The following is a 26,900-nucleotide window of genomic DNA, read 5'->3' as shown; positions in this document are numbered from 1 at the left end:
CCAGAATGCTTTGCACAGCAAGATCCCCGGAATGTGATGACTTGTTTAGGATATACGTGAATGAATTCATTTCGTTAGCGAGATGTCTGTGTTTTCGTTTTCTGGATCTCAGTGTGTGAATTATGGCATACGACAACAAGAGCTTTAGCATTTACCTTAACAAACACTCCATTTCTAAACGAACACGACATTGTTTCATTATTTAGTAGAGCGTTTGCGAGGTGCCATACCCGACAGATGGCGTGCACTGGATGAATGTACTGGAGAGGATTAATAACTCGATTGTCCCTCAATGCAATTCAAGATGAACATTATTGTTGCGTTTTCAGCCCATTGCCCCCATGAATCTTATCTTAGCTAAAACACCCCTCACTCAAATAGCAGTGGACGGAGTCGGCTGGCTAATGGGATTGCTAATCCTTAGTTTGTTTCTGTGTAAATCTTGCCGCTGATGGAGACGACCCTGCCCTTGTAAATAAAAGCGCTTTAGCTAGTTTTCCTGGCAAGCTGTTTGTGAGGATGGGATTGCGAAGAACGCAGCTGTCATGTTAAAACAGTAAGCAATAATAAGAGCATGCTAAATCTTAGAGTTTGGCAGCTAGACTTGGCGCTTAAAGTATGATATGCTTTAAGTAAGTTAGTATTTTTTTAGGTCAATCTGGTATTTAGAGGTCGTCTTATTGACAAAATTAGGCATTTTGGTCATCTGACATTTGCTAGCTTTTAGATTATTTATATCTATTTCAGACAGTGACAAATAGTACTGTCTTAGATAAATAAAAGAAAAACATTAATATATATATATTTATTATAATGTTTCACTTATTTATTTATTTATTGACTTATTTTTCACTTATTATTCAGTCCAACTAAGTTATAGTTATCAATAAAATTGTGTAATGATTCATATCTTGAACTAATTACAGTTGCAATCAGAATTATTAAAACCTCTTTAATTTTTTTTCTTTTAAATATTTCTCAAATGATGTTTAATAGAGCAAGGACATTTTCACAGTATGTCTGATAATATTTTTTTTTGTCTGGAGAAAGTCTTATTTGTTTTATTTCAGCTAGAATAAAAGCAGTTTAAGGTCAGAATTATTAGCCCCTTTAAGCAATTTTTTTCGATAGTCTACAGAACAAATCATCATTATACAATAACTTGCCTAAATACTCTAACCTGCCGAGTTAACCTAATTAACCTAGTTAAGCCTTTAAATGTCACTTTAAGCCGTATAGAAGTGTCTTGAAAAATATCTAGTAAAATATTATTTACTGTCATCATGGCAAAGATTAAATAAATCAGTTTTTTTAAATGAGTTATTAAAACTATTATGTTTAGAAATGTATTGAAAAAATCTCTCCGTTAAACAGCAATTGGTTAAATGGTTAAATTGGAAAAATGGTCTCACTTTACTATGAGGTTTATTAGTTAATGTTAATTAATGCATTTACTAACATGAACAAACAATGAACAATACATTTACTCAATATTTGTTCACGTTAGTTAACGAAAATACAGTTGTTCATTGTTAGTTAACTCACGGTGCATTGACTAATGTTAACAAGCATAGACTTGGATGTTAATAATGCATTAGTAAATGTTCATTTATGATGTAGAAATGCTGTACAAGTGTTGTTCATGATTAGTTCATGTTAGTAAAGGCATTAACTAAGGAACCTTATTGTAAAGTGTTACCAAAAAAATAAACATGGGGGCTAATAAATCAGGGGGTTTAATAATTGTGATTACAACTGTACATACTACATATTTATTTATAATGTTTTAAGCATTGTCATTTGTGCTGCATGTATGAATTCCACTTTTTAAAAGATCAGGAAAAGAGCGAGAGCCATGTCTGTTTACATTTTAAAAAGTGGTGTATGGATCACAAATCTCAGAGTTTGGATCACATTATGGCTACTTAGACACGGATCGGACCATTTTTCAGATTGGCCAAAAAGGGGAGGAGACAATTCATTATTACAAAACATTTATTACAAAAACCGTACGGCAAGAAACTTTTGGTTTTATCAAGCAGAACTTAGAAGCTGTGATTTTAAAATGAAGAAATAATCAGCTAAAGAAAAATAAATTGTAAAATATTCAGTGCTGTGAAAAATTCACTGTTACTACTACTCTTGCTGATAACGCTTATTATATAAATCTAACATTATAATTTGTACAGCACATATTTATTTTTAGTCTCATTTTCAATAAATGATTCAGTAATTCACTTATAAAACTACATAATTCATTACTAGATGTATCATTTCTTTCTTCATATTTTTCATGGCCACCTATTAATTAAATAATGTAATTGCTGCCTACAACTTTCATTTTTGAGTGTTAAATGGGTATGGCTGTGATTTTAATCTTTACCCTAAATATAAGAGGTTTTATCTAAACTATAAACTGTTGCTTCTGTGTTATTTGTTTGTTTGTAACTTCAAATCTAACTCAAAAGACTAAAGACGGAAACTCTTTCTTGATTTTTGTGTTTTTCGAACACAGATTTGAATGCAGCGATTTGAAGGATTAATAAACATATGCAAATCACAATCATTTGTAATTTATGTTGCGTGGGTGTTGAGATCCCGAACTTTTAATGATTAATCTTGCAGCTTACACTGAATGCATTGATGCAGGCTAAACAAGTAGTGACAGAAAACATCTTAAATAATGTAAGAAGGCCACCAAATCTCGAATAACCTACCACAACTTTTTCCGTCATCTATATATTTTACAGGAAAGCCTAAATGCTTTCATACATGTGACTTGAATGACGTGAGAGGTGATCTCTCTGCAATCGTTACTAATTTAAAATTTAGTAAAAATGTATTAATCCATGGGTCACGTGTGTTCCGAACCATGGGTTGTCATCCGTACGAATCACAGATCAACCGTAATCCTTTACACCACTAATTTTAAACATTGGGAGTGTTTCCTCTGCAGTTTCGTAATTGCTTTTATTTTATTGTTAACTATCATTGGGTGTCATATTTACATGTAACTCTGATTTCTGTAATTGCATTCCTTTTTATTAATGCTTTTCATTTTGAACTAGACAACAATAAGACAAGAAGTCCTCTATGGTGATGAGTGGGATTGTGTCAGATAATGAAATGTGGTGTCCTTAAACACAAGTGGATAATCAGATTCTAATTAACATTGACGTTTTGGGCTACAAGACACTAAACCATGTCAACACCACAGTGGAGATGTGGACAACTCCCTGTCTCCGCAAACTAAAATCACCCCAGTGTGACACAAAGACATCAAGGCCATTTGCTGACCTGACAGGAGCTGACGTTCTCGGCCTCTCTTTCTTGAACTCACGTTTGGTCCTTTGGGCCAGCCTAAACAAAGGGTGTCAGGTGACACGTGTGTTTGCTTCAGCTCACATATCTATATTCTAGTGAATTTAATTTGCATTTAGTTGTGAACCTTGCCTTTTTATATAAAGTACATGTGCCGACCAAGGTTATTTTAGTAAACAAAAACTAAAGTTAAGAATATATTTCATTGACTGGAATAAAATTCATAATAAATATAAAACATAAATATATAAAATAAAATAAATATAAAAAATAAATTAAAGTTTTCAGAATCCGTAAGTAATCATTATGTGGCATAAAAAAGTAACTGCAACTGTTAAGAGAAGTACCTGTAGATGGCGCTTTTACAGACAAACATTTCTGCATTTGAAAAACCCCCAAAAAGCAAAGGGTGTCAGGTGACACGCGTGTTTGCTTCAATTCACATATCCCTCCCTATTCTAGTGAATTTAATTTGTATTTAATTGTGAAGCATCATACCTTGCCTTTTTTATATAAAGTACATGTGCCTACCAAGGTTATTTTAATAAACGAAAACTAAAACTAAGACTACATTTTTGTTAACTGAAATGAAATTCACAATAAAGGTAAAACATGAATATAAAATAACATAAATATAGAAAATAAATATAAAATGTCCATAGGAATCCATAAGTAATTATTATGTGTTGTAAAAATGCAAGTGTTAAGAGATGGCGCTTTCACAGACAAACATTTCTTCATTTGCCAAAAACAAAGGATGTAAGTTGTCGCGCGTGTTTGCTTTAGCTCACATATCCATATTTTTGTGAATTTAATTTGTATTTAATTGTGATGCAGCGTACCTTGCCTTTTTTATATAAAGTACATGTGGCTACCAAGGTTATTTTAGTAAATGAAAACTATGACTACATTTTCGTTAACTGAAATAAAATTCACAAAAAACAAAAAAACAAAAACAAAAAAAATAACATATATACATATATATATATATATATATATATATATATATATATATATATATATATATATATATATATATATATATATATATATATATATAAATTAAAGAATTCATAAGTAATGTGGAGTAAAAATCACCTGCAACTGTTAAGAGAAGTACCGGTAGATGGCGCCTTTACAGACAAACATTTCTTCATTTGCCAAAAAAAAAACCCAAAAAGCAAAGGGTGTCAGGTGATATGCATGTTTGCTTCAGCTCACATATCCTTATTCTAGTTAATTTAATTGTGAAGCATCATACCTCAACTTTTTAATATAAAGTACATGTGGCCACCAAGGTTATTTTAGTAAACGAAAACTAACACTAAACTGAAATAAATATCTCAATAAATGGAAAACATAAATATATAATAACATAAATATAAAAAATAAATGAAAGTTTTCTGTAAGACTCCATAAGTTATCATTATGTGGCTCAAAAATGACCTGCAACTGTTAAGAGAACCTGTAGATGGCACTTTTACAGATAAACGTTTCTTCATTTGCAAAAAAATCCTTAAAAGCCCATGAATTAGTCATGTTTAAATAGAAAATGATATTAAATATGAAGAATTTGTCGGATTTCTTCAAAATTTGTACTTTTATTTGTTTAAGTTGCATTTGTATGGACTTGTATTCAATTATTTTATTTGAATTGTTAAGTGGTCGACAATTTAATTACGAAGAGGTCAACACTAGATGAGCTCTGTTAACTACAACTACAACTGTACAGCAAATTCTAATAATTTAAATAAAAACTAATTTAAAAATGCAAAACTATAATAACCTTGGTGTGTAGGTAGCGCAGTGGTGCGTATAGCCTGATGTTCATATGTAAATGTGGGTGTTACTGATGAACCCTGTTTGCTTCAGCATGAGTCTGTGCATGTTCCGTTGGCAGAGCTGCAAAACCTGTTTGAGACGGCGCCAACATTGCGTGTCTGTTGAAGAGGTAATTGATAGTCTGAGAACTGTTTTTACTGCAGGTACATCCACCCCGCAGCCACGGCGGGGGGTGCGGGGGTGGGTGTATGTAGCAGTGAGAGCAGAAGGGTGAAAATCGAAGAGCACCAAGTGGGAAAAGGAGGTCTAGACAGTGTGGAAGAGGCGGGAGATAGATAGCGAAGGAGTAGATGGATGACCCAAACAAGATGGATTTTATGTCAGGTTCCGGACAATCTATTTCATGCGACACATTACAGTGTCGACATGTCGCGGCCAAGCAGATGGAAGGATTTCTATTTTTGCCAGGTAATGGCTGCAATGTGAAATAGTCTTTACCCTCAAGATTCACAGCTTCTCAAACTGAAAATAGGAAGGATGTTGTCAGATGTCGGCTGTCAACCATACAGTCATCTCTTTTCCGACAGCACTGAGGTCGTCAAGGTGAAAAATAAAACAGAATCATTCTTTGATATTCTTACTGATAAAAAAAAAAAACTGCATTGCTGAGGCAACACTGCACACTGGACGATTGTGGTCTGGAAGGCCAGTGCACAGCAGGCTTTAATTCCACTCACCTTAACAAAAAAAAACATGGACAGAAATTTCTAGAATCAAAAAGACCATAGATAGCTGAATGAATGACAAATACAGTATGTGTTGACACCATTAAAGCAGACAAAAAGTGAACCAGTTGCTGAACAAAGTGAACATGCTGAACCAGTATGTAGCACTGTAATATTGGCAAAGAGATACACAAAAATTGAGAAAACGTGGAGCATACATAGACCATGATTTTTTTTAAGTATATACATTTGAGCTGCATGTATGATATGGATTTTTAATAGATCTGAGGGGAAAAAGCAACAGCCATGTTTGTTTACATTTGAAATATTCAGTTTATTGTAGGGTTGGGTGATAAATTGATGTTTTTAATTAACTGGAGTGTGAAGTTCCCATCGATTTGTTTGAATGAAAATCGGTTTTCACCCTAACACGTGACGCTCCCCTGTGGGCTCCCATAGTTCCCCCCGCATTGCCATAGAAACACACAAACAGCATGAGTAGAACTCTGAGAAATGTTGCACTCTTTGAAATGAAAAACATTGTGCAGCATGCCTGTCACGCATTCACCGCGAGACACAGGCATTTCAAACCTAACAAACTAAATAACCTTCAACTTCAAGTATTTTGTGTAAAAAAAATCTGGGATATGGCAAACACTGCCATAGTCCACCATTTTTGTTGTCGTTGTTACATGATGTAGTCATGCCTGACAACAAGTTGACATCATGACATCATACTTTCACAAAATATACAGATTAGTTGATCACATAAAAATTAATAAACGTCATTTTCAGATTTGTCAACTTTAGGACTTGGTTTAAAAAAAAATGGGATTCACTCTCCCGAAACACCAGATCCATCTGGACAAATGTCTATACAATACAAAACAATTCAAAATTGTTGTATTCAGCTAAACACATCTCTGTGTCAACAAGGCCTATGGCTAGAGCTAAACTCTACCGGACAGCAGCCCTACAGGAACTGAATTTGACACCACTGGACTTCAGCAGCTGACCACTGTATCCCACCCCTAATACACACCCCTAATACACGCAGGAATCTCACAGTGTGCTTGTGGTTGTCTTGTCACCTGAGTGGACATTTAAGAGGTAAATTGATTCAATGATCTCTCATGCTGTTGTTCTTCAGTCACTCTGCTTTATTGCAGAACATCAGCCAAATTTGCTCGGCAGGTTGTTTATTAGGTATCATTTTGAAAGTGTTGTTAAAATTTGAGCAAGAGGTTTTGTGTTTTGTCTCAAAGTGGACCTCTTCTATTCCACTGTCGGGGAGGGAAACGGTGTGGCAATATAAACCCATTTTGCAGAAAAGCACATTGACTCTGCTTTGGAGAAGGAGGCCATGGTGACTCTTTTGATCTCGCTCCTTTCAAGTGAAACCCTGGGTAATTTGCCTGTCGCGGTCAAAGTGAGTCACAAGCTGTCAGAGAAACCCTTTATGCTGTGGAGAGTTTCAGTGAAAAACAACTATCAGGCTAATCCCTCTCTTCTTCCTCTCAGCTTCGCTGTGCACTGCCCTGTTAGTTAAAACCATCGCCAAGTTGGAGTGAAAGAAACTAATGACTTCATCCACGTGAAATACGGGAACAGAACACTTTCCCATACCTGTCTCTCTCACCGGCGGGGAAGCAGCACTACAGGTTCCTACGATTCATCCCTGAATGCTAATGGACCTGCTCAGCTTGCCTCCATGTTGGGTTCTCTTCAGAAAGGCAGCTAATAACCCATATCTGCCAGCATCTTGGAAGCCGGGCCTCATTTAAATTCTGTCCCCTGGTTACAGACGTGTTCAAGAAGCAGCCACTTGCCACCTCACAGGCCTGTGGTTTGTTGGTTTGTCTTGGACGGGAAGTCTGTTAGTGCTTGAATTAGCCTTGTGCTCTCATGGCAGCCGTCCCTGATGTCTGCTGCCCTGTGACATTGCCTCTTCCTCCTCCCCGTCGCTGCTTGCTCTTTTGCATTTTAAATCCAAAGCCTCACGAGACTGTAGTGGATATGCCTCCATCTGCCACAACTGTCTGTTGATGAGCTGAGAGGTGGAAACGGAGAGAGACAACAGACCTCCATGCCTATGCACACCTTTAGGACAGGAAGCAGAAGTTTGGTGTAGTTTGTGGGATAGTGGTTGGTAGCAGTGGGAGAAAAAACTGATTGATTGATGCATCGCGATTCTTTCTCTATTCAATTCAATTCATGTTTAGTTCTATAGCGCTTTTACAATGCAAATTGTGTCAAAGCAGCTTATCATAGAAGTTCTAGTTCCAGATTTCAGAGTTGAAGTTCAGTTTAGTTCAGTTCAGTGTGGTTTGATTTTCACTGCTGAAAGTCCAAACACTGAAGAGCAAATCCATCGATGAGCTGCTCCACAAGTCCCAAACCGAGAAAACCAGTGGTGAAAGTGGCGAGGAAAAAAAAGTGGTGCCAATTGACAAAAGTGAAGGAAAAAAACCTTGAGAGAAACCAGGCTCAGTTGGGCACCATTTTCCCTCTGGCCTAATGTCCTGTGAGGAGAACACTGGGCTCTAGTGATTCTGAATCAATTCTCAAAGGTTCTAAATTTATTCTGTATTCAAATTAGATTGTGAGGGTGCAGGAATGCTGGCCACAAGCTAGTAACAAAGAAATGGTAAGCATTGACAGGCAAATGAATTTGCTTTATTTGGAAAAAGATGGACACACTTAAGAAATGTGGCTCTGCACTTCTTGTCTGGTGTCCGCTGTTCAAATTCCTCCCACACTGCACTTCTTGATGGTACGCAACCTGTTTAGAATCACAAAAAAATGTGGACAGGGTAGCATTGACATGATGGATGGAGACTGTTGGAGACTTGCAGACTGTGAATGCAATTGAAAGTGTTGCAAATGAATGAAGTAGTGTGTACTACTTTTTAAAGCTAGTTCTCTGTGGCTCTGAACTAAATGCAATTCTAATGTATTGTTTTTTAAATAAACATTTTTGCTTTGAACAAAAAAGAACAAAAAAGAAATTACAGTTCTTGGAATAAGAACCATTTGTTCATTTAAATTGCTCTTTGTAGCTTAGCATTTTAATGTAACATTCAGAGGTTGTTCGTGCTGAATTGAACTTTATTAATAAAATAAATATTTTTTTACGGTGGCGGCACTGTCATACATAGATTCCATAAACAAAAACCAAAGCATATACTCTCAAATTTAAGGTGGAATTGTAAAGTTGCAAAGATGTATTGGCACACCTGAATAAATAGGTAAAGATGTAGGTTAAGAATCGCTTTAGGAATCAGATCATGTCCTCAGAATTGTGAAGTCCCCAAAGATTCCCACCCCTACTGGTTGGTCATGAGATTTTCTTGTTTGAAAGTCCTTGAGTCAACCTAAAACTAGATAAGGATTTTCTCCATTGCTTGATCCAGCTGCGTAAATGGATGTGTTGTACCTGCGAAATCTCATTTGCGGTATTTACTGCATAATTACTGGAGATAATAAGTCCCAGGTTAACCTGTTTTCCCACGACGATGCTCCTGTTTTCATCCTTCAGAAAGTTCCCCCTACTGCTTGGTGCAGTGTATGCTAACAGGTCTCCTACTGTTAATCCCATCTTTGTCGTAAAACAGAGAAGGACTTACACTCTCAGAAAACAATGGGTCTTGCATCCCTTCCAGCCAAGCAAAGGAAGTTCACACGTTATCAAGAGCATTTTTTTCGCAAACTGTGACCAGAAAAGCAGCATTGTAAACCAAATTCTTGCCCCACCTGAGCCTCCACAAAGGATTATGTTTCAGGGCCGGACACAGGTTTCAAGAAATCCACCTGCATTTGTATTTGCTAACGTCAGGCTGCATGCCAGTGGTCTGCTGCTCTCTTTAGAGCCACTTTGTCTGAAGATTGATTGGGTTCTAAGTTTTCAAATAGCTGTTCGACTTTGCTCTCATGCTGCGTGTCTCATACAATGATGAAGGACTTGGTATTGATGATTCTTCACGAGTGAAATATCTCTTTCTTGTGGTGAAATTCCTGCTCAGAGGTTTTTTAATCTCTTACGATGGCTTGTTCTGCTGAAGGAAAACTAATAAATTGACCAGGCACCTTGAACTTTTGGCCAATGGACAGACACTTGGGTGAGTGGAATGGAAACTAGTTACAATAATTTTGCATTGGGAAGATTGAAACTTTTTTGGTGGTTAAAGTTTAGTTTGAGATGATGAGGGTGTTTGCACATGTTTTGCTAAATAATTTAAGCTTAAGTTGACAATATTTGGAGTCACTTGAATGTATTCAACCATTGTTCTTCATCAGTGTAAGGTCATAAAAAAAGTGTATGCATAAACTGACCAATCCTGCAAGATTTTTGCACATAATTGGATTTTCGTCCTGCATAAAATACCGTAACCAGCATTCTTTCAGTTTATGCACGTGTGATATGCAACAGGAAAGTGTCTTTACAGCAGATTTAAGTACAGCACATACATCCTTAAACACTGTAAAAAGAGATTAGCTTCTTTACTTTAAAAAAGTAAACCCGTTGCCTTAAATGCAAGAAGTTGATTTTACTTTAAAAAAGTCAGTAAACCCATTGAAACCCACTGACTTAAGTTTTAAAATTATAAACATAGTATGTTTACTTAATAATTATAAGGCAAAGAGTCAATGAATTGCTTTTTACAGTGTATAAGCGATGCACACTTTGACTGATGACCTAAGTCAGGGGTGCCCAAACTCAGTCCTGGAGGGTCGTTGTACTGCATAGTTTGGTTCCAACTTCCTTTAACAAACCTGGAAGATTCAAGTATACTTAGAAAGAGCTTGATTAGCTGGTTCAGGTGTGTTTAATTGGGGTTGAAGTTAAAATATTCAGGACTCCGGCCCTCCAGGGCTACGTTTGGGCACCCCTGACCTAAGCTATTAGTAAAATAATTTTTCATTTTTTGTGGTCGCATAACAATGGTACATTGAAGCATCATGTTTGAGAAGAGAATGAGTTTATGCAAGACATTCTGGAGTGGGGTTTTTAATGCTTTATTTATCATCACAATAATGTTTAGTACAGGTTGTATTACAGTATGCTTATTTGCAAACATAGTGTCCTAATTACAATATCATTTCCAAATATAATTTTTTATACAAACATTTTTGCTTTGATGCCATTTGTTCTTTGTTAAAAGGTTATAAACAGCTAGACAGTTTGTTCTTTATAATTGCTCTTTGTAATTTAGCATTTTAGTGTTTCATTCAGAATGTGTTCATTCTAAATTTAGTTTTGCTTATAAAATTAATCATTTCTAAGATGGCATCTTAAAAAAAAAGTCAATTGACTTACAAAATGGAGTACTCTGAGTGTAATACAGATGGTTAATTTTTGAAATCACCAGTTGGAAATAACCTGCTTTTTTGCAAACAGACTTACTGTATTTGCTTATATTGTCAGGTTGTTAATTTGCATGTAAACCAGTAAAACAAGCTATTTCAATACACTAATTTTTGATGGTAATCAGCGTATTGGTGTGAATGTGAATATTCTTACTGTTTCTGGAAAACCTTTTCTCATAAAATGGCATCATAGCTTTAGAGTGAAGCAGAATAACTTTGAGGTTTTTCTTTTATTTTAATTACACTTTTGTTACTTTGACATGTGAATATTATTTATTAAATAATGTAATATGTAAATAATATGGAATGACACAAGGTATATTGTCCTAATAGTGTCAAATGCGGAGATGAATCTCGGACAACAAAAGTAAGGATCCAAGTGCAATTTAATAAGAGTATTCATGTAAGCAGGCATTGGTCAAAACAAGGGCAAACCAAGTACATACAGGGCATCCAAAAAGTACTTGAAAACAGGCATAAGGTCAAAAACAGGAACACATGATGATCAGGAACACATGATGACTTCAAACAAAGACTCAGTCCTGAACTGGTGTATGTGTGATGTATGCAGTAAGTGGTACCGATGATCAGTGATGACAGAAATCAGGTGTTTGTGAGTCAGCAGTGGTGAACAGCAACAGGTGTGTGTGAAACGGCATGCTGGGAATTGTAGTTTGTTAGTGTGATATGTGTAATTCACCAGCGATCTGCAAGGAGTGGATTGGTGGTGATCATGAAAAATAGCTATTAAATAAAAAAAGTTTGAAGGCAAACATTAACTTGTATTAAATATATCCTTTATTATAGAAATTCTACCGTATAAATTAATAAAATTCATGGTATTTCTTATAGAAAATGTAGCAATTCAAAATTTCAAAGTGTACTGTAATACCAAAAAAAAAAAACTAAGAAAACAGATGGACCTTTCAGGCTGTCAGCATTGTCCAAAACATTCAGAGCAAAACATTTCTGCCAGATCCTGACGTAGCGATGAGATTATTCATGAATGTTACCTCGAGAAGCCGTATCAAGCTCAGTCTGTTGACCCCCTCTAGATTACAGGGATGTGTTAGCTGTTGCAGGCCGCTGTTGCGATAGCTGCACGTTGGCCCATTTGTTGAATTTTCATCTTCGTTGCACAGGATTACTTTAAAATCAACTCTGTTATGCACGATTATCTGTAGACAATTGCTATTAGGTAAAAATGTGCATTAATTCAGAAAAAAAATTGCTAATTCTGCGGGACCTTTTAGCGAACATGTCCTACTCCATAGCTCACCTAACCGGAAGTCACCATGTCTTTTGTTCGAGAGGCTATTCCACTCAGATTATAAAATTCTATAAAACAGTAACTATATTATAATATGAATTATTATAATTATCTTTCACAATGAAAATGATCTTAGTGGTCCTGAAAACAAGCAAAACATAATTTCGATCAGTGTTATTTCTGGCACTAGAACGATTTTGCTTCTAAAAATTCAGATCTCAAGAAGTATTTTGTCCTAATGAAGTGCTTCATTGTCAAGGTGTGCTTATTCAGTCTCAGGCAGTATTGATTCAGGTGTCGCAGGTCTCTGTTGACATATCTTCCATTTGTTTGTGTGTGGATTGAGCGCCGGTGCCGGTGCAGAGGGTAAACTTAGCAGGCTGTGGGGGGTTTCACAGGCATTGTGTTTCTGTGTTAACACTGTCGACTTAGATTGAGATAGCTTTGTGTTCAGCTCTAGGTTTATAATCGGCAGTCTTCAGCAAAAAAAAATAACCTGTTGCAGTTGACTCATTCTGTTGGTATATTTTGGTGTTTGTTTTTGGTTTAAGAGGTAATTGGATGTTGAAGCGTTAGCCAATAAATCAGACTAAAGTTGAGCCCAAGCCACTGTGTGAGGCCATGAGTCTCGGCATTGTCATTAGCTAACTAAATGATTTATTTTCCCAAACAAAACAGCTCTAGCTCTTTGCATATAATACATTTACACCTGCGACATCAGTAATAACTCAAACAGTGACGCCTTTCTTCAATGCGTGTTTGGTTTCTGTTGAATTACCTTGCGACTGATTTGTGGCTGCAGGACGGAATGAGAGGACTTTTGGTAATCTTATCACAATATGACAGTAAATCTCCTGGTTATGTCTTATTCGGAGAGCTTTTGCTTCTTTTATTGCCATTTAGATTGAATAAATGAGAGCGCTGTCACCGCATCTGATGCCATCGCTCTGTAAGTCAAATATGATTGCAGGCTCATGCCTTGACAGAAAGGTCTGGGGGAACGTTTGGTCATCCAGTCACAAGCGAGTCTTGTCTATTTATGTCTCACGTGTACTGTTGCCATGTCAATAATACTCCAGGCCTATACATTTGTTCAAATGAGTCATATTACATTCCGTCACAATGTACTTGAAGGCTTAATGTAATACTTTAATGTAAATAGAGATGTTATCATAGAGATAAAAAAAAATCACTCAGAGTTTAAATGTCAAGAACGATACGCCAACGGATGTGGGAAATATTCTAGTCATCTTGGTTTTGCTAAAGAAAGCATCAATATACCTAAGGATTTAATTTAGTGAAAGTTAAGATATTTACTGGGTACTGATTGATTAGGGCTGGTTTAATGTGAAAAAAAACAGTAATACAAAAACAAGGATGTTTATTAAATTCGAGATGATGGTTTTTATGGTTTTTAAATGCAACTATAGTAAAGCATTCGCTACTTAAAACTTCTTCAATTCAAAGCTCAATTCTTCAAAACAAAATGTCTGTTTAAAAATGTTCTATTCTATGTAAAAGACTATTGAATAGACAGGATGTGTCACTTGTATAGTTTTGAATTGGAAAAAAATGCAGTGGTTAGTATGGATGCTCTAGTGGTAGGAATTCCCGTCTTCTAGTAAAGGATTCCTCCCTCCATTTTTGAAACACAAATTGTATGATGACAATCAATTAAATGTCCAAAAACATGTAAAGCAAGAGATCATATTCATTTGGTGGGAGATTTGCTATCAGGAACGAGTAGAAAATTACCTCAGGAGAATAATTTAGAGCTTTGGTTCTCAAACTCTAGTACGTGTACCACTAGTGGTATGCAGGCTTCCTTCTAGTGGTACGCGAAGGAATATGTCATATATATGTATAGATGCAAAATGAATTTCAAAAATGTATCACAAATGATTTATATATGATAACTATATTTATGAGGTCCAAGCTACATTTCCAGGTTTTGATGAATAGGCTTCTAAATGTTACTTTACTTTACAGGTCCGGGAGTTTTAGTTTTTAGTTTTTTTTTTACTTTTTAAGAACAGTAGTCTACCATTTTAATTTAACTTTTCAAAGTACAGTTTAATTAAAACGTTGACATTTTATTTTGTTTGTTTGTTTGTTTTTTACCCGTAAACACAGTACAGTGTTTATGTTCAAACTTTTTTAATGTTTAAAGTGGCTGACAATAATAAATATTCTAAATAATAGGAATTAATCTGCCTGTTTTTGAACTGTGCAGAGCTGTAACTGCTTAATTAGGCCTACTACGCTACTGTATTTCAATACTAGTTATTATAGTGGTACTTGGAGAGACAATTGTTTTCTGAGGTGGTACTTGATGAAAAAAGTTTGAGAAGCACTGATTTAGAGGACAACTCTACTATTTATTATGATTAGGATTAGGAGCTAGACTTGAATGCCTGAGCGGCATTTTGAAGATGGCCACAGAGTGAAATTACTTGCCTTAAAGGGACTTTAAGGGCAGCACACATTTAATGGTGTAAATGTAAAGTCAAAACAAAATAAAACACATGTAAAAAAAAAATATTTTAGTTAATCAATACCAGGGTGACACGGTGGTGCAGTGGTTAGCACCATCACCTCACAGCAAGAAGGTCGCTGGTTCGAGTCCTGGCTGGGCCAGTTGGCATTTCTATGTTCTGTGTTTCTGTGTTCTGAGTTACCCGTGTTGGCGTGGGTTTCCTCCGAGTGCTCTAGTTTCCCCCACAGTCTGTCCAAAGACATGCGTTATAGGTGAATGGAATAAACTAAACTGGCCGTAGTGTATTTGTGTGAATGAGTGTGTATGGAAGTTTCCCAGTGCTGGTTTGCAGCTGGAAGGACATACGCCATGTAAAACATAAGCTGGATAAGTTGGAGGTTCATTCCGCTGTGGTGAAATGGATGAATGAATGAATGAATGAATGAATGCCATCAACATTCAAAGCTCTCAACTTACTACTACTACTACAACCTAATATTACTCTCAATTACATGTGTAATTTTGATTATTTATTTTTTTGTTTTTTTTTGTGATGAAATGTATTATTTTTTTGTTTAGTTTTTTTATTTATTTTAGTAAGTACTTAGTACTTTAGTTTTGTACGTTTGTTTGCTTTATTAAAAGAAATAAAATGTTTTGCATCAGAGGAAAAAATGAGGGACTTTGTTCTAATCGAAAAAAGTGAGTTTTCTCTTTGTTTTTTATGGTGACTAGATACATGACCCTGGACTACAAAACCTGTCTTTAGTTGTGCAGGTATGTTTTTGGTTATACTGAAAAATAAAAAATGAATCAAAATAAGTCTTGTTTTTGATGCCAAAGAGCATATTTCATAATTTTTTTTTTTTTTGTAAAATTACGTAAATATATCAAAACTCAATTTAGACAATTTTAATGTGATTATTTTTTACCCTCAGAATCCAGATTTTCAAATAACATACATCAAATTCAAAACATTCATCAATGGAAAGCTTATCTATTTAGCTTACAGGTCATGTATAAATATAAATTTTTGTTTTGGTTCACGGTCACATATAGGAGTGATCCACACAATATCATCAAATACCCTATAAACTGTGTACTTATACCTATGGCAACCATCCAATTTACTTGATTTTAGATTTAATTTATTTTATAGTTGCTAAATGTTACTATTTTTAACCATTACAAAAATCAGGAGGCTTGTGAGCTGAGCACAAAAGGCCTTTACAAGTGTAACTCCAGCATATTGCTGTTTTGCAGCTCAGACCCGAATGTCAAGAGAAAGCGTCTCCCACATGAAGTGTAGCGCCGAGTAATTTGCTTACCTTCCAACTTTTATTTGATTTCATCAGATTTACCGTCTCCCATTCGCTCTCAGAGTTATCTCAGACTTGCTCTCAGGTCATATGTTTTATAAACTTGTCAAACGATGAAAGATTAGACTGGACCATCAGCACGGTATAGTTGAAATCACACGCCAGCTCAATCCACAAGCCGTGGCCCATTCAGTTTATGGTGTCGGACAATTTTCTCCCAGCACAGGTTCGGTTGGAAGGACTCAGCTTTATCTTCCCTAAAGACGTCAATAAGGTTGTCTACACAAGGCCCTGCCATAGATCTCCTGTTGTCTTTATCTCTGGATGGGCCATTAGGGGAAAAGCAATCACTGGCGCCGGAGAGCTTGGAAGGAGATGTGCCTAAAGAGTGACAAGGGGAGAGAAGTGTTTATTTATCCTCTGTTAGCAACACAGTGGGCTTAAGGAGATATTCCTGTGGTGCTCACACTGATGAGATTGTCTAGAGGCAGGAGTAATGAACCTTTGCTTAGTTGCGACGCCGTAGTAGCATGTCACAATGTGGAGTTGCTAGTCACAACTTGATTCTTAATGTCTGTGTTTGAGGTCAGAAAGACATGTTTTTGAAAGAAATTATTATTGGATGGAATTGATCAAAATTAGCAGTAAAGACTTTTATAATGTAGCCAAAGGTGAATTTTGCTCTTTTGAAATTGTCATTTAGCAAAATGGGATGATTAAAATGTCAATCAAAGTTTGAATAAAATGTTAGACAACACTAAATCAGCATAATTAAATGATTTCTGAAGAATCACATGACACTGAAGACTCAAATATAAATATAACGATTTGTAAAGATTACAAACAAAGTGCCTTTAAGGCTAGTCATTTCACTCACCAACTACTCTCTCGGGCGTTCTGCCTGAATGGGGGATCATTAAATTCTTCAAAACTATTTGCCAAGCTTACGATTTTATTACATATTTGGAATCACCAATAAAATTAAACAACATCTGTCTCAAAGTTTTGTTTCTAAATTTTTTTTCTGGTTGCCTGAGCTAATGCGCATGCTCATTCGAAAGAAACGAGATCACGACACCAACCTCATTTATGGCCATGTTACACATTATCATTCCCTGGATAATGCTTCGTCAGATCGCGCTGGTCCTCTGAAGTAATTCACAACTTCATTTTCTTTTCGGCTTAATCCTATTATTAATCTGGGGTCGCCACAGCGGAACGAACCACCAACTTATCCAGCATTTGTTTTATGCAGCGCATGCCCTTCCAGCCGCAACCCATCACTGGGAAACACATACACACTTATTCACACACACATACACTACGGACAATTCAGCCTACCCAATTCACCTGTACTGCATGTCTTTGGACAGTGGGGTAAACCAGAGCACCCGGAGGAACCCTTTTTTTAATTCAAAAAGAAAGGTTTGTTCCAGAAAGATTGTTTTTTGTTGTTATGTTGCAGGATTTATAGATCATTAGAATTGTAATGTTACATAATTATGCTAATTACTAATATATTTTAATATAAATGTAATATTTTCTATTATTTATATTACTGAAATGATGTCAAATGAATTGTGCTTTATTTTTATTCAAATAATTGTTAATAGTTGCACTGTAACAAAAGCTGGGTTCCACACAATCAATTTGTGTTGGACAACATGAAAGAATTAAGTTCTCATTCAATTGGATTAAACATAAACAATTTAGTTGTCACAAAAAAACTCAAGAATTGTGTTGTTTCAGCTCAGATTAAGTAAGTAGACTATAAAAAAGTTGACTTAATTTAAAATTTTAAGGCAACAAACTTCAGAACATTTTTGAGTTTACTTAACTTAGAGTTAAGTGCAACAATTTGGTTGAAAGTTGTCAACTCAAAAATGTGCTGAAGTTTGTTGCCTTAAAATTTTAAGTTGAGTCATTTTTCTTCATTTTTTATACACTTTATTGAATATTTTCTCATGCTTTTGAGGTGAAATATGACACCATTTTGTCCTTGCATTTAAGTATGTTTTTGTTATTTTGTCTTGAGCTGCTTCTTCACATATTTATCCATAGTGACCTGTAAGCATGAGTGTTAGACCATAAATGTCAGCGTTTGTGATCTTGTGATAAAAAAAAATGCACTTGAATAACCACAAGTGGCATTTTTTTGGTATGATGATCCGTGTTCAGATCATAATCCTCATTAATCCCTGGATTGCTGCTAAAAGCACAATAAATTTGAGTAGTAGCCTAGTTTTCAAAAGCAAAAGCATGACTTTTCAACAGGGTTATGAGATTGATGAGTGTTTGAGCAGAGTTTATTGCGCGGTATCGCTGCTCCTTGGGTAAATCTCATCTAATGTGCATGCTAGCTCTGCTATTGTGGTGTTATCGGTTTATTTACTCGTTCTCTCAGTAACCCCGGCCTGAACAAACAAGCCAGGCGTGGTGTAAGAGCTTGTTGATTGGCAGGTAGGTTTTAAATGATTGGCTTTTGACTTGGAGGTATGTTTTAAAAAAATGTGGATCAGTTGGCTAATCCTAACAGCGCTTCCAAATGTAGGTCATTCTGGAACCATAATGCATGTCTTGCTTTTCCCTCCCTATTGCTGACCTAATCAACTGCTCTTTTTTTTGATTCGCCTCCAAATATACTGAAGGTTTATTATGCTTGCTGTGGTGCTGAAACCCCTCCGGGTGTTTTGGTATAACCGAGCTATGACTCAACATGTACGTCGTCTCTTGTTATTTTTACGCACAAACTCTCTTGTCAAAAAAGATTAACAAAAAGCCTTTAGGATGGAAAAAAAAAATAAATCAACACACTCTTTAAACACCTCTCTGTTAGGATCTGTTTGTTCATTGTTGTTTTTGGCACCATCTCGCAAACACGGTACCCAGAAGCCAGGCGTTTCCACACGCATCTGAAATCTGCATGATTGTAATTGGCCAGTCGACACCTTCTCAGGTGGATGGAGTATTTCAGCTTGTGTGATACTGGACTGGAGCCTTTGTTGCAGCCAGACGTAGTGTTTTGTGTCCCATGTGAAAAGAAGAATGCTTAGCATACTTGAGTATTTAACACTCGAATAACATGCTTTAAAAGAACCCACTCAAGTGTGAACTGAATGAGGTTGCAGTTGTTTTTCAGACACTTCAGACTAGGTTTCTACCTGGTAATAATGTGTTTGCAGTGATGCGATCACAAGTGGTCAGCTGAGATGCGTTACCATTTTCTACTTTCATGTTGGGATTTCTGAGAGAAATCTGTGTTGCTGTGTTGTTGTTGTGCTCAACATCACTTTCTCACGACTGCTCAGTGTGACACAAATGAATGAAAATATACTTTCAGAATTGAAAAGATGCAGCCGGAGACTATGATTTTGAAAGTGAGACTTGTGTTTTAGTGCAAGTGTAAATTAATGTCTCATGTTTGTGCGCTTTTGGTGCGTATATACTGTGAAAGCAATATGAACAAATGTTTTAATTTAACTGCCTGTAGATGAGGTCAATTGTAGACAAGCTCAAAATGTTTCATATACCTGTATTTTTAAAAGGTTTTTGACCTTTATTGTGATAGGACAATAGAGATTTCAGACAGGAAAGCATCAGAGCGAGGGGTAGGATTAGCAAAATCCTCAAGCTGGGAATTGAACTCAGGTCGCCGTAAGCATATCAGTGATATATGTCGGCGCACAGTACCACTAGGCTATTGACTCAAGGTTTTTTTCAAATAATTTTTCACCTGATTAGGCTTTATTTTAGGTAAGGAACAATTAGCTACATTAGCATTAGCAACATAGTAATGTAACTAGTAGTGTTACATTACTGAAAAAAAGACAAAACTATTTATTCTGACGCAGTAGCATTTCAGAATTGGGTAACCTGATCCCTCTTAATATTTTTCATTAGCTTAAGGGGCTGATCACACCAAACACATTGAGAGATGCATCTTTTGAATTCTTTAATAATGGCTACAAGCGTTTTGCATGCTGCATATATATTCCTTTAAAGCAATATGAACAAATGTTTTTTTTTTAATTGCCTGTAGATGAGGTCAAATGTAGACAAGCTCAAAATGTTTCAGCCACTGTTTACACTTCTATTTACTGTTGACATCAAGCTATTTTTTAAAATAATTTCTTTAACTGATAAGGCTTTATTTTAGGTAAGGAACAACTAGCTACATTAGCATTAGCAACATCGCTAGTAGAGTTACATTACTGAAAAAACCCAAAACATATTTAGTCTGACGGAGTAGCATTTCAAAATTGGGTAATCTGTTCCCTCTTAATATTTTTCAATAGCTTAAGGGGCTGATCACACTGAATGTAGACGCATCTTTTGAATTGTTTACTAACGACCGCGAGAGTTTTACGTGCTGCTTATGCATCCTGCGCACCTTGGGTTTTAACCGCCTGCTGCGCCTTGCATTTATGCTGTTGCGTGCTGTGTGCCTGCAAAACAGTCAACTCTGAGTGGAGAAAGCGTGCTATGTAAGTTGCGTCTTTTCATTCTCTAATAAAATGAAAGCAGAGGCAGGGTTTTCATTGAGGTGACAGCAGTGTTTTTGTTGTCAAGATGACTACAGAGACTTTTAAAGATGGAGGAGAGATAGTGGTCACAGTTTCGAGTTATCCTGAACTGTATGACTTCACATATCTTGAATATCACAGTATTATTAAATTTTAAAATTATATTTATATCAACAGCAACACTCGTACACAATACGCAGCTGATTCAGTGGTTGCCTAGCTACAAAAAAAAAAAAACGGAATGGAAGGGAAAAGCTTGTTTGGTGTGATCGGCCCCTAAAGGCCAAGCAGCACCATGCATTTTAGAATTCTAAACATTTCTGTCAGGGTGCGCACACCAGCGTCGCAAGTCTGCGGGTGTCCGTGGCACCTCAGGACACTGTTCATATTTCTGCCCAGCCTGATCTCACGAGAAAACTTTTTTTACGTTTTGTCAATTTAGTGGCTAAGTCGTACGGATTTGTACAAGTTCAGTCGTATGAAAATGTAAGATTTTAAAAAGGAGACGTGGCACCCAACCCTACCCCTAAACCCAAGCGTTATTGGGTAATGAGCAAATCGTACCAAATAATACGAATTAGATCGTACGAATTGATACGAATTAGCCACTAAATCAAAAAGTTGCGAACTGCCATGAGATTGTGTTGTTCTGCTGCACCACAGAGCGCCATCTGAATATGTTCATATTAAATAATGCCTCATTCAGACTAGCAGCAACTTTATAGCTGCCTGTCGCTCTGGGTAGCGACCTGCTTTAATTGCAGGTCTGTGTAGTTCTATACAGCGCGAATACAACTGGCCACTGAGCGAGCTGACAGAGGATCAAGTGAGCTGTACTGGTACTCCTATTGGCTGTCATTCAGGAAAGTCGCTCTTCATTTGCATGAAGTTAAAGTATTCTCCATTTTGTCGCACCGCTCGACATACCCACCTGGTCGCCAACGGTTGCTGTCGTTCACGTAGACGGAGGTTGCAGGAAGTTGCTCGCTCTCGGTTGAAATGGACGGTTGCTTGTAGTGTGAATGAGGCTTAACATTTGAATGTACGCATCTGGTGTAAGATACTTCCAACTGTCATGTGCGTGCCGTGGCGCTGACCAACGCATCCAGTGTGTGACCTGCTTAAGGCTACCAAAGCGTTTTTGCGCTGCAGAAATGCCAATTGACCATTTTTTTCCGGTTTTTGTCAAGGGAACCACAATGTTTTTAAAACAACAGCTGTGTAGCCAAACGTCAGAGCGCTCAGCGTTTTTTAAACCCTTTGACAGTTGGAGAAGCGCTCTCATCTGTTTTTAGAACATCGCATGAGTTTCTGCAAAAAAACAAAAACGCTTCGGTGGACACACAGCAGGTCAGTTGAATTCAAAATAAAGCTACAAAACATATCATCCTTATTGCAATAATATCCATATTGATCAAGGTGTGATGAATTACATTTAGTTCATGCACCAAAATCTATAATGCAAAAAAGTCTATAACCAGTTAATTTTAGTATGATCAATATTTTAAAGAGTTGCTAATGAAATTAACATTTTTCTAGAGCAGAGATGCCCAAACTAGGGCCCGCGGGCCAAAGTTGGCCCTTTGTATCGTTTGATCTCTGGCCTGCCAGAGAAAATGAGTGGGAAGGGTTAAGGAATTCAGAGATTCTCATTTCTATTTCAATGTAACCTTTGGTCTGATTGTTTTATTGTTGAGCTACAAACAAAAAACAAAAATGAAATTAAATGTTGTAAATGAAACAAGTTTAAAAAAAAAAGATACATAGTGTCACTTAATGAATAGGGGACAAAGCAGAAGACATCAGCGTGCAAAACAAGGCAAAGTCTAAAATAATATACATTTTTGAATAATTAGAATGCATTAGTAAATACGGTTGAAGTAATCTTTTCTTTTTCTTTTTAATTATTATGAAATAAATGAGGAAATTACCCAGGGCAACTTTCAACATCTCTCAATCAAGTTTGGATTTTGGCCCTTCATAAGAAAAGGTTTGGGCACCCCTGCTCTAGAGTAATGTAGTATTGCAAGAAATATTGTTATCGTAATATTCAACAATAATCACATATTGCAGATTTTCCCAGTATTCTGCAGCCTTATTTTAAAGTCATGTAACCAGTGCAGTAACACATGTTTTATTTCTAACAAGTTGCTTGAAATTGCTGCATCACTGTTTTTATTCCACTTGTACAAGTGAGCTGAGACAAAAAGTAAACGTGTTATTTTAAACTTGTGTTTACCCCTTATGAAGAACAAAAATCGAATAAGTATCTGAACCTTAAAGATCCATCTGTCTCTCACAGCCTCATTTTTATTCATGTAAACTTAATCTGGCAGGAGTTTTATACCAACCGCTTAGCAGCACATTTAAAAACCCTTACTGGACAGGATGATTACCTAGATAACATATTGTCTTTCCATGTATGTAGCTGCCTTTTCTAAGTAGCCCTTAGTATAGTTAATCAAAAGTTTGTCATGACAAGTTAAATTGCTTCAGATGTGAACAGCTTAGCTTGACAAGCTGAACTTCTGGAACAACTTAATGCGAGTGCTGATTTAAGCCAGTTGTCCTTAGGGAACTGTGTGTGACCATACAGTAAATACCACCTCACACTTCAGGACTTTCAGAGACATCTGTGTTGAGCTACTTTATTGTTTTAATGAGCACCTTTAGTGGTGGACGTTTATTGGGAAATCCCAATTCTCTCCTGTCTTTTTGATATTTATCTAAGCGGCAGTAGATTATGGGTTTAGTTTGCTTTGATAAAAGAGCATTTCCTTACCTCGTTAACCCTGTTGCCTTCAGTAAGACCGTTCAATTCATCATGCCCTCATTGCCAGTAGGATACGGCTGGGGTGGGTGGTGTGACCATTTCTATTTCATGCTATGCGTTTTTTTCTCACTGTAACAATATAGGTGTTTAAATGAGTAGTTATTCCACAAAAACAAGGAAAAGGGATATGATTAAAAAACACGTAAGCTTTAAATACTCCATTGCCATCAACTTTATTTAAAAATGGTTATTATTGCAACAGCATGCATTTTAGAACTCATAAATGTTATGTTTTATATGTTATGTTAGTACTTGTGTATTTGAATTTCCAAAACTAAAATAAATACTATGTGTTTAAAAACCTAGCCTAGTTGTACTTTGTGCCGACATGTAGCACTGAATTGCTCACGGCTACCCGAGTTCGATTTCCGGCTTATGGACCTTTACTAATTTGCCTGCTCCCAATGCTTTCCTGTCTAAACTGTCCACTGTCCTATATGAAAATAAAGGTCAAACCCCTAAAAATTAGTATCTATGTTTAGTTAATTAGTTTAGGTTTACGATTTTATTCCCTTTGCTTTTTGGAATAAATTAAAATCAGACTTGTGATGTTATGTAATTGATGTTTTGTTCCTAGATAGAACACAAACTTTTTTTCTTTTTTTTATTAGCGTAACGTAGCAGCCGCTTAACAAATTTGGGATGCACAGGTACTAGGACCCAGCTGGAGGCTGTTTGGGAGTGATATTGTAAAGAAAATGATTAATAAAGCAGATAATGAATTAATATTTGCATTATTTGTGTCAGTTAATAAGTCAATACTTTTTTCCATATATTCTGTCCAATATTTACTGTATCAAGCAAACCTAATCATTTTATGACATAACTTCCTTTTATTTGTCTATTTTACTTTCATTTTCCTAGTTGAATGTTTACAGGGCCTTCATGTGAATCAGTCATGCTAACAGGTGGGCATAAGGATCTGAGGGAGGCTGTTTAACGTACTGAGGGATATTGTACACAGAGTTATTCTGTACTAAAACTTCACAGTTGCAAAACAGTTCATCTGAATCACAAGTAAAGGTTGACCTGGTTTCCTCATGCTCACACATACTGCACATTAGTTAGGCCCAATCCCAATTCTACCCCTTAGCCCTTCCCCTTACCTCTCGTTTTGCACATTCACGTGAAGGGGTAGGGGTGTCCCAATTCTCTTTAACTTGAAGACATAGAATACGAATACCCTGACGGAAAAGTCTAGTACCTGGGATTGAGCTTTTTACAGTGTCTGGTGTAATGTCAAGGTTGTTTTTGTGTCTTTACATAGATGAATATTGCCACGGTGTAATTGCACAGTACAATTACGAGCTTATTGCCACATTGTATGGTCAAGATAACATGATTTCATTGCCTTTGGTGATTTTCTGAAGATAAATACCCAAAAAATAATGCAACTGGAATAACTACAACAGACGCCATTGTCGATCACATATGAAGTAAAAGCTTGCAATGACATTTGATGATGTGTGCGGTGTTGTAGTGCTGTCCCATTTCTAAGGGGTAAATTTTGAAGCCCTTCCCCTTCACACTCTGTTTCAAGGGCTAAGGAGAAGGGGTAGGGGTGCAAAAATAGAATTAGGATTGGGCCTTTGCCACCCCCACTTATTTACATGTAACAGTATACACTGAAAAACTTGAGAATTTATTCTGCGGTAACAATACTGTATCATAATACCGTTCAACCCCAGTGTATAATATCTGCTTGTTTTTTCTACCTTGTATCAAATGCTAATGTGTTTTTGTCTTTTTTTTCTTCAGGTTTTAGTCTATGATTGCTTGAGAGCTGCGAGAGCAGAGTGGGGTTTGAGGAGGAGCAGTGCCAACCTGGAACATGGTGCCTAACATTTGCACATCCGTGCCCCTCCTGCCCGTTGGGCTTCCTCTTCTGCTACTGCTGAGCTGCGTACAATTCTCCTCTCAGGCAGATAGTAAGTACAACACTTCAGCTGACTAGTCATTTTTTTCCCTCCGTCCTTTTTCCTGTGCGTTGTGAAATTGGAAGTGCATCACATTGTGGAATTGTTTGCAGGCATGAGTGAACGCTTGCTTCACTCGCTTGGCACGAAATGAACCCGAAACTCAAACAAACCGTTCGCTGTTACTCACAGGTCTGTTCGTGTGAACTTTTCCCCGCCACAGATGAGCGATGCATTTCAAAGTAGCTCAGAAATCGGTACTCGTGGGCCACATTGTCCTTGCGAATGAGCGCAGGGATCGCTGAGATGCGCCGTGAGTGACATGGCAATGTTGCGGGTGCCACGGGTCGAGCGGAGGTCAAGGCTCAGTTCTGGCACGGGTCAGAGAGCCATTTAATTCGCCATGTGACCCGTCTGCACCGCTGTCACAAGGCTGCTGTAATTCCATTAGGCCTTTCTCTCTCTCCTTCACCAGCTCGCTCGCTGTCTTTCTTTTTCCACTTGCCGCGTTTAACCTTTAAATCTTTCAGTCGTTCAGAGGCGGTGCTGGAATAGAGTAACCTTGAAGATTCTTCTCTTGACTCCTTTTGCCACTTTCAAAGTCGCAAAGCTTTGTGATTCAAAATCGTGCCTGTGCTTTCTCGATGAAGACTTTTCAAAATAACCTCTGATGTATAGAGATTCTGACTGTATTTTAAGAACTTTAAAAAAATCACTCGAGAATTTCAAGTATTTTGAATCTAAACCCTGTAATCAAGTCACTCTTTCATTTCCAAATGAAATATGTAATAGGGATTTCTTGTTTAAATTCAGCATGTATTCAAAGTTGACTTTTTATGTGTCTGCACTTTGTGCTTCGAGGAAAAAAAAATTCATAATAGTTTCTCAGAATATAATATCAGAGTAAAATGAAAATTCAGTATTCCTGCAATCAGGAGTTCGTTTTGAGTTTTTTTAAAAGGAACGCTCTACTTTTTTTGATAATAGCCTCATTTTACAAGTCCTGTACAGTTAAACAGTTAATTCGCCCCATTGTCATTTCCCTAAAAAGTGAATAAAGCCATACCTGTCAACATTGGGATGTGAAAATAAGGGATACACCCCCCCTCATCCCCAAACACGCACCTAAAACCTAGTGTCCACTTTTGCTGCACTTCAAATCGCGTGTACAGAATCCATTTGGGCAACAGCGTTCGTTTATCACTATGGAGCGCATCTGACAGTGACACACCACTACATGAAGACTGTTTTGTGGATTGCATAGGAAGGGCAACAGCGCCTGCAATGAAAAGGAAGGGAATCCTGCCGTTTTTAAATTTATTTCAAAGTGTTTTCATACCTAAATAAAATTAAAGCACAGAACAGATT

The 26,900-nt window shown here is 36.7% G+C and overlaps 1 protein-coding gene across 5 annotated transcripts in view; it reads left to right on the top strand.

Annotated features, from left to right (window-relative positions):
• ptprfb (protein tyrosine phosphatase receptor type Fb) overlaps nt 1–26,900 on the top strand; it is a 370,826-nt gene that overhangs the window by 127,735 nt on the left and 216,191 nt on the right. For all 5 annotated transcript variants that reach the window (XM_056473241.1, XM_056473264.1, XM_056473255.1 and 2 more), the window contains exon 2: nt 25,375–25,544. In XM_056473241.1, coding sequence (XP_056329216.1) covers nt 25,448–25,544 — 97 coding nt within the window. In that variant the 5' untranslated portion in view covers nt 25,375–25,447. The remainder of the gene's footprint in view (nt 1–25,374; nt 25,545–26,900) is intronic.

The sequence above is a fragment of the Danio aesculapii genome, chromosome 2 (genome assembly GCF_903798145.1).
Source record: "Danio aesculapii chromosome 2, fDanAes4.1, whole genome shotgun sequence".
NCBI classification, from domain to species: Eukaryota; Metazoa; Chordata; class Actinopteri; order Cypriniformes; family Danionidae; genus Danio; species Danio aesculapii.
Note: the sequence above shows the minus strand (reverse complement) of the source record. Positions and strands in the feature narration are given on the sequence as shown.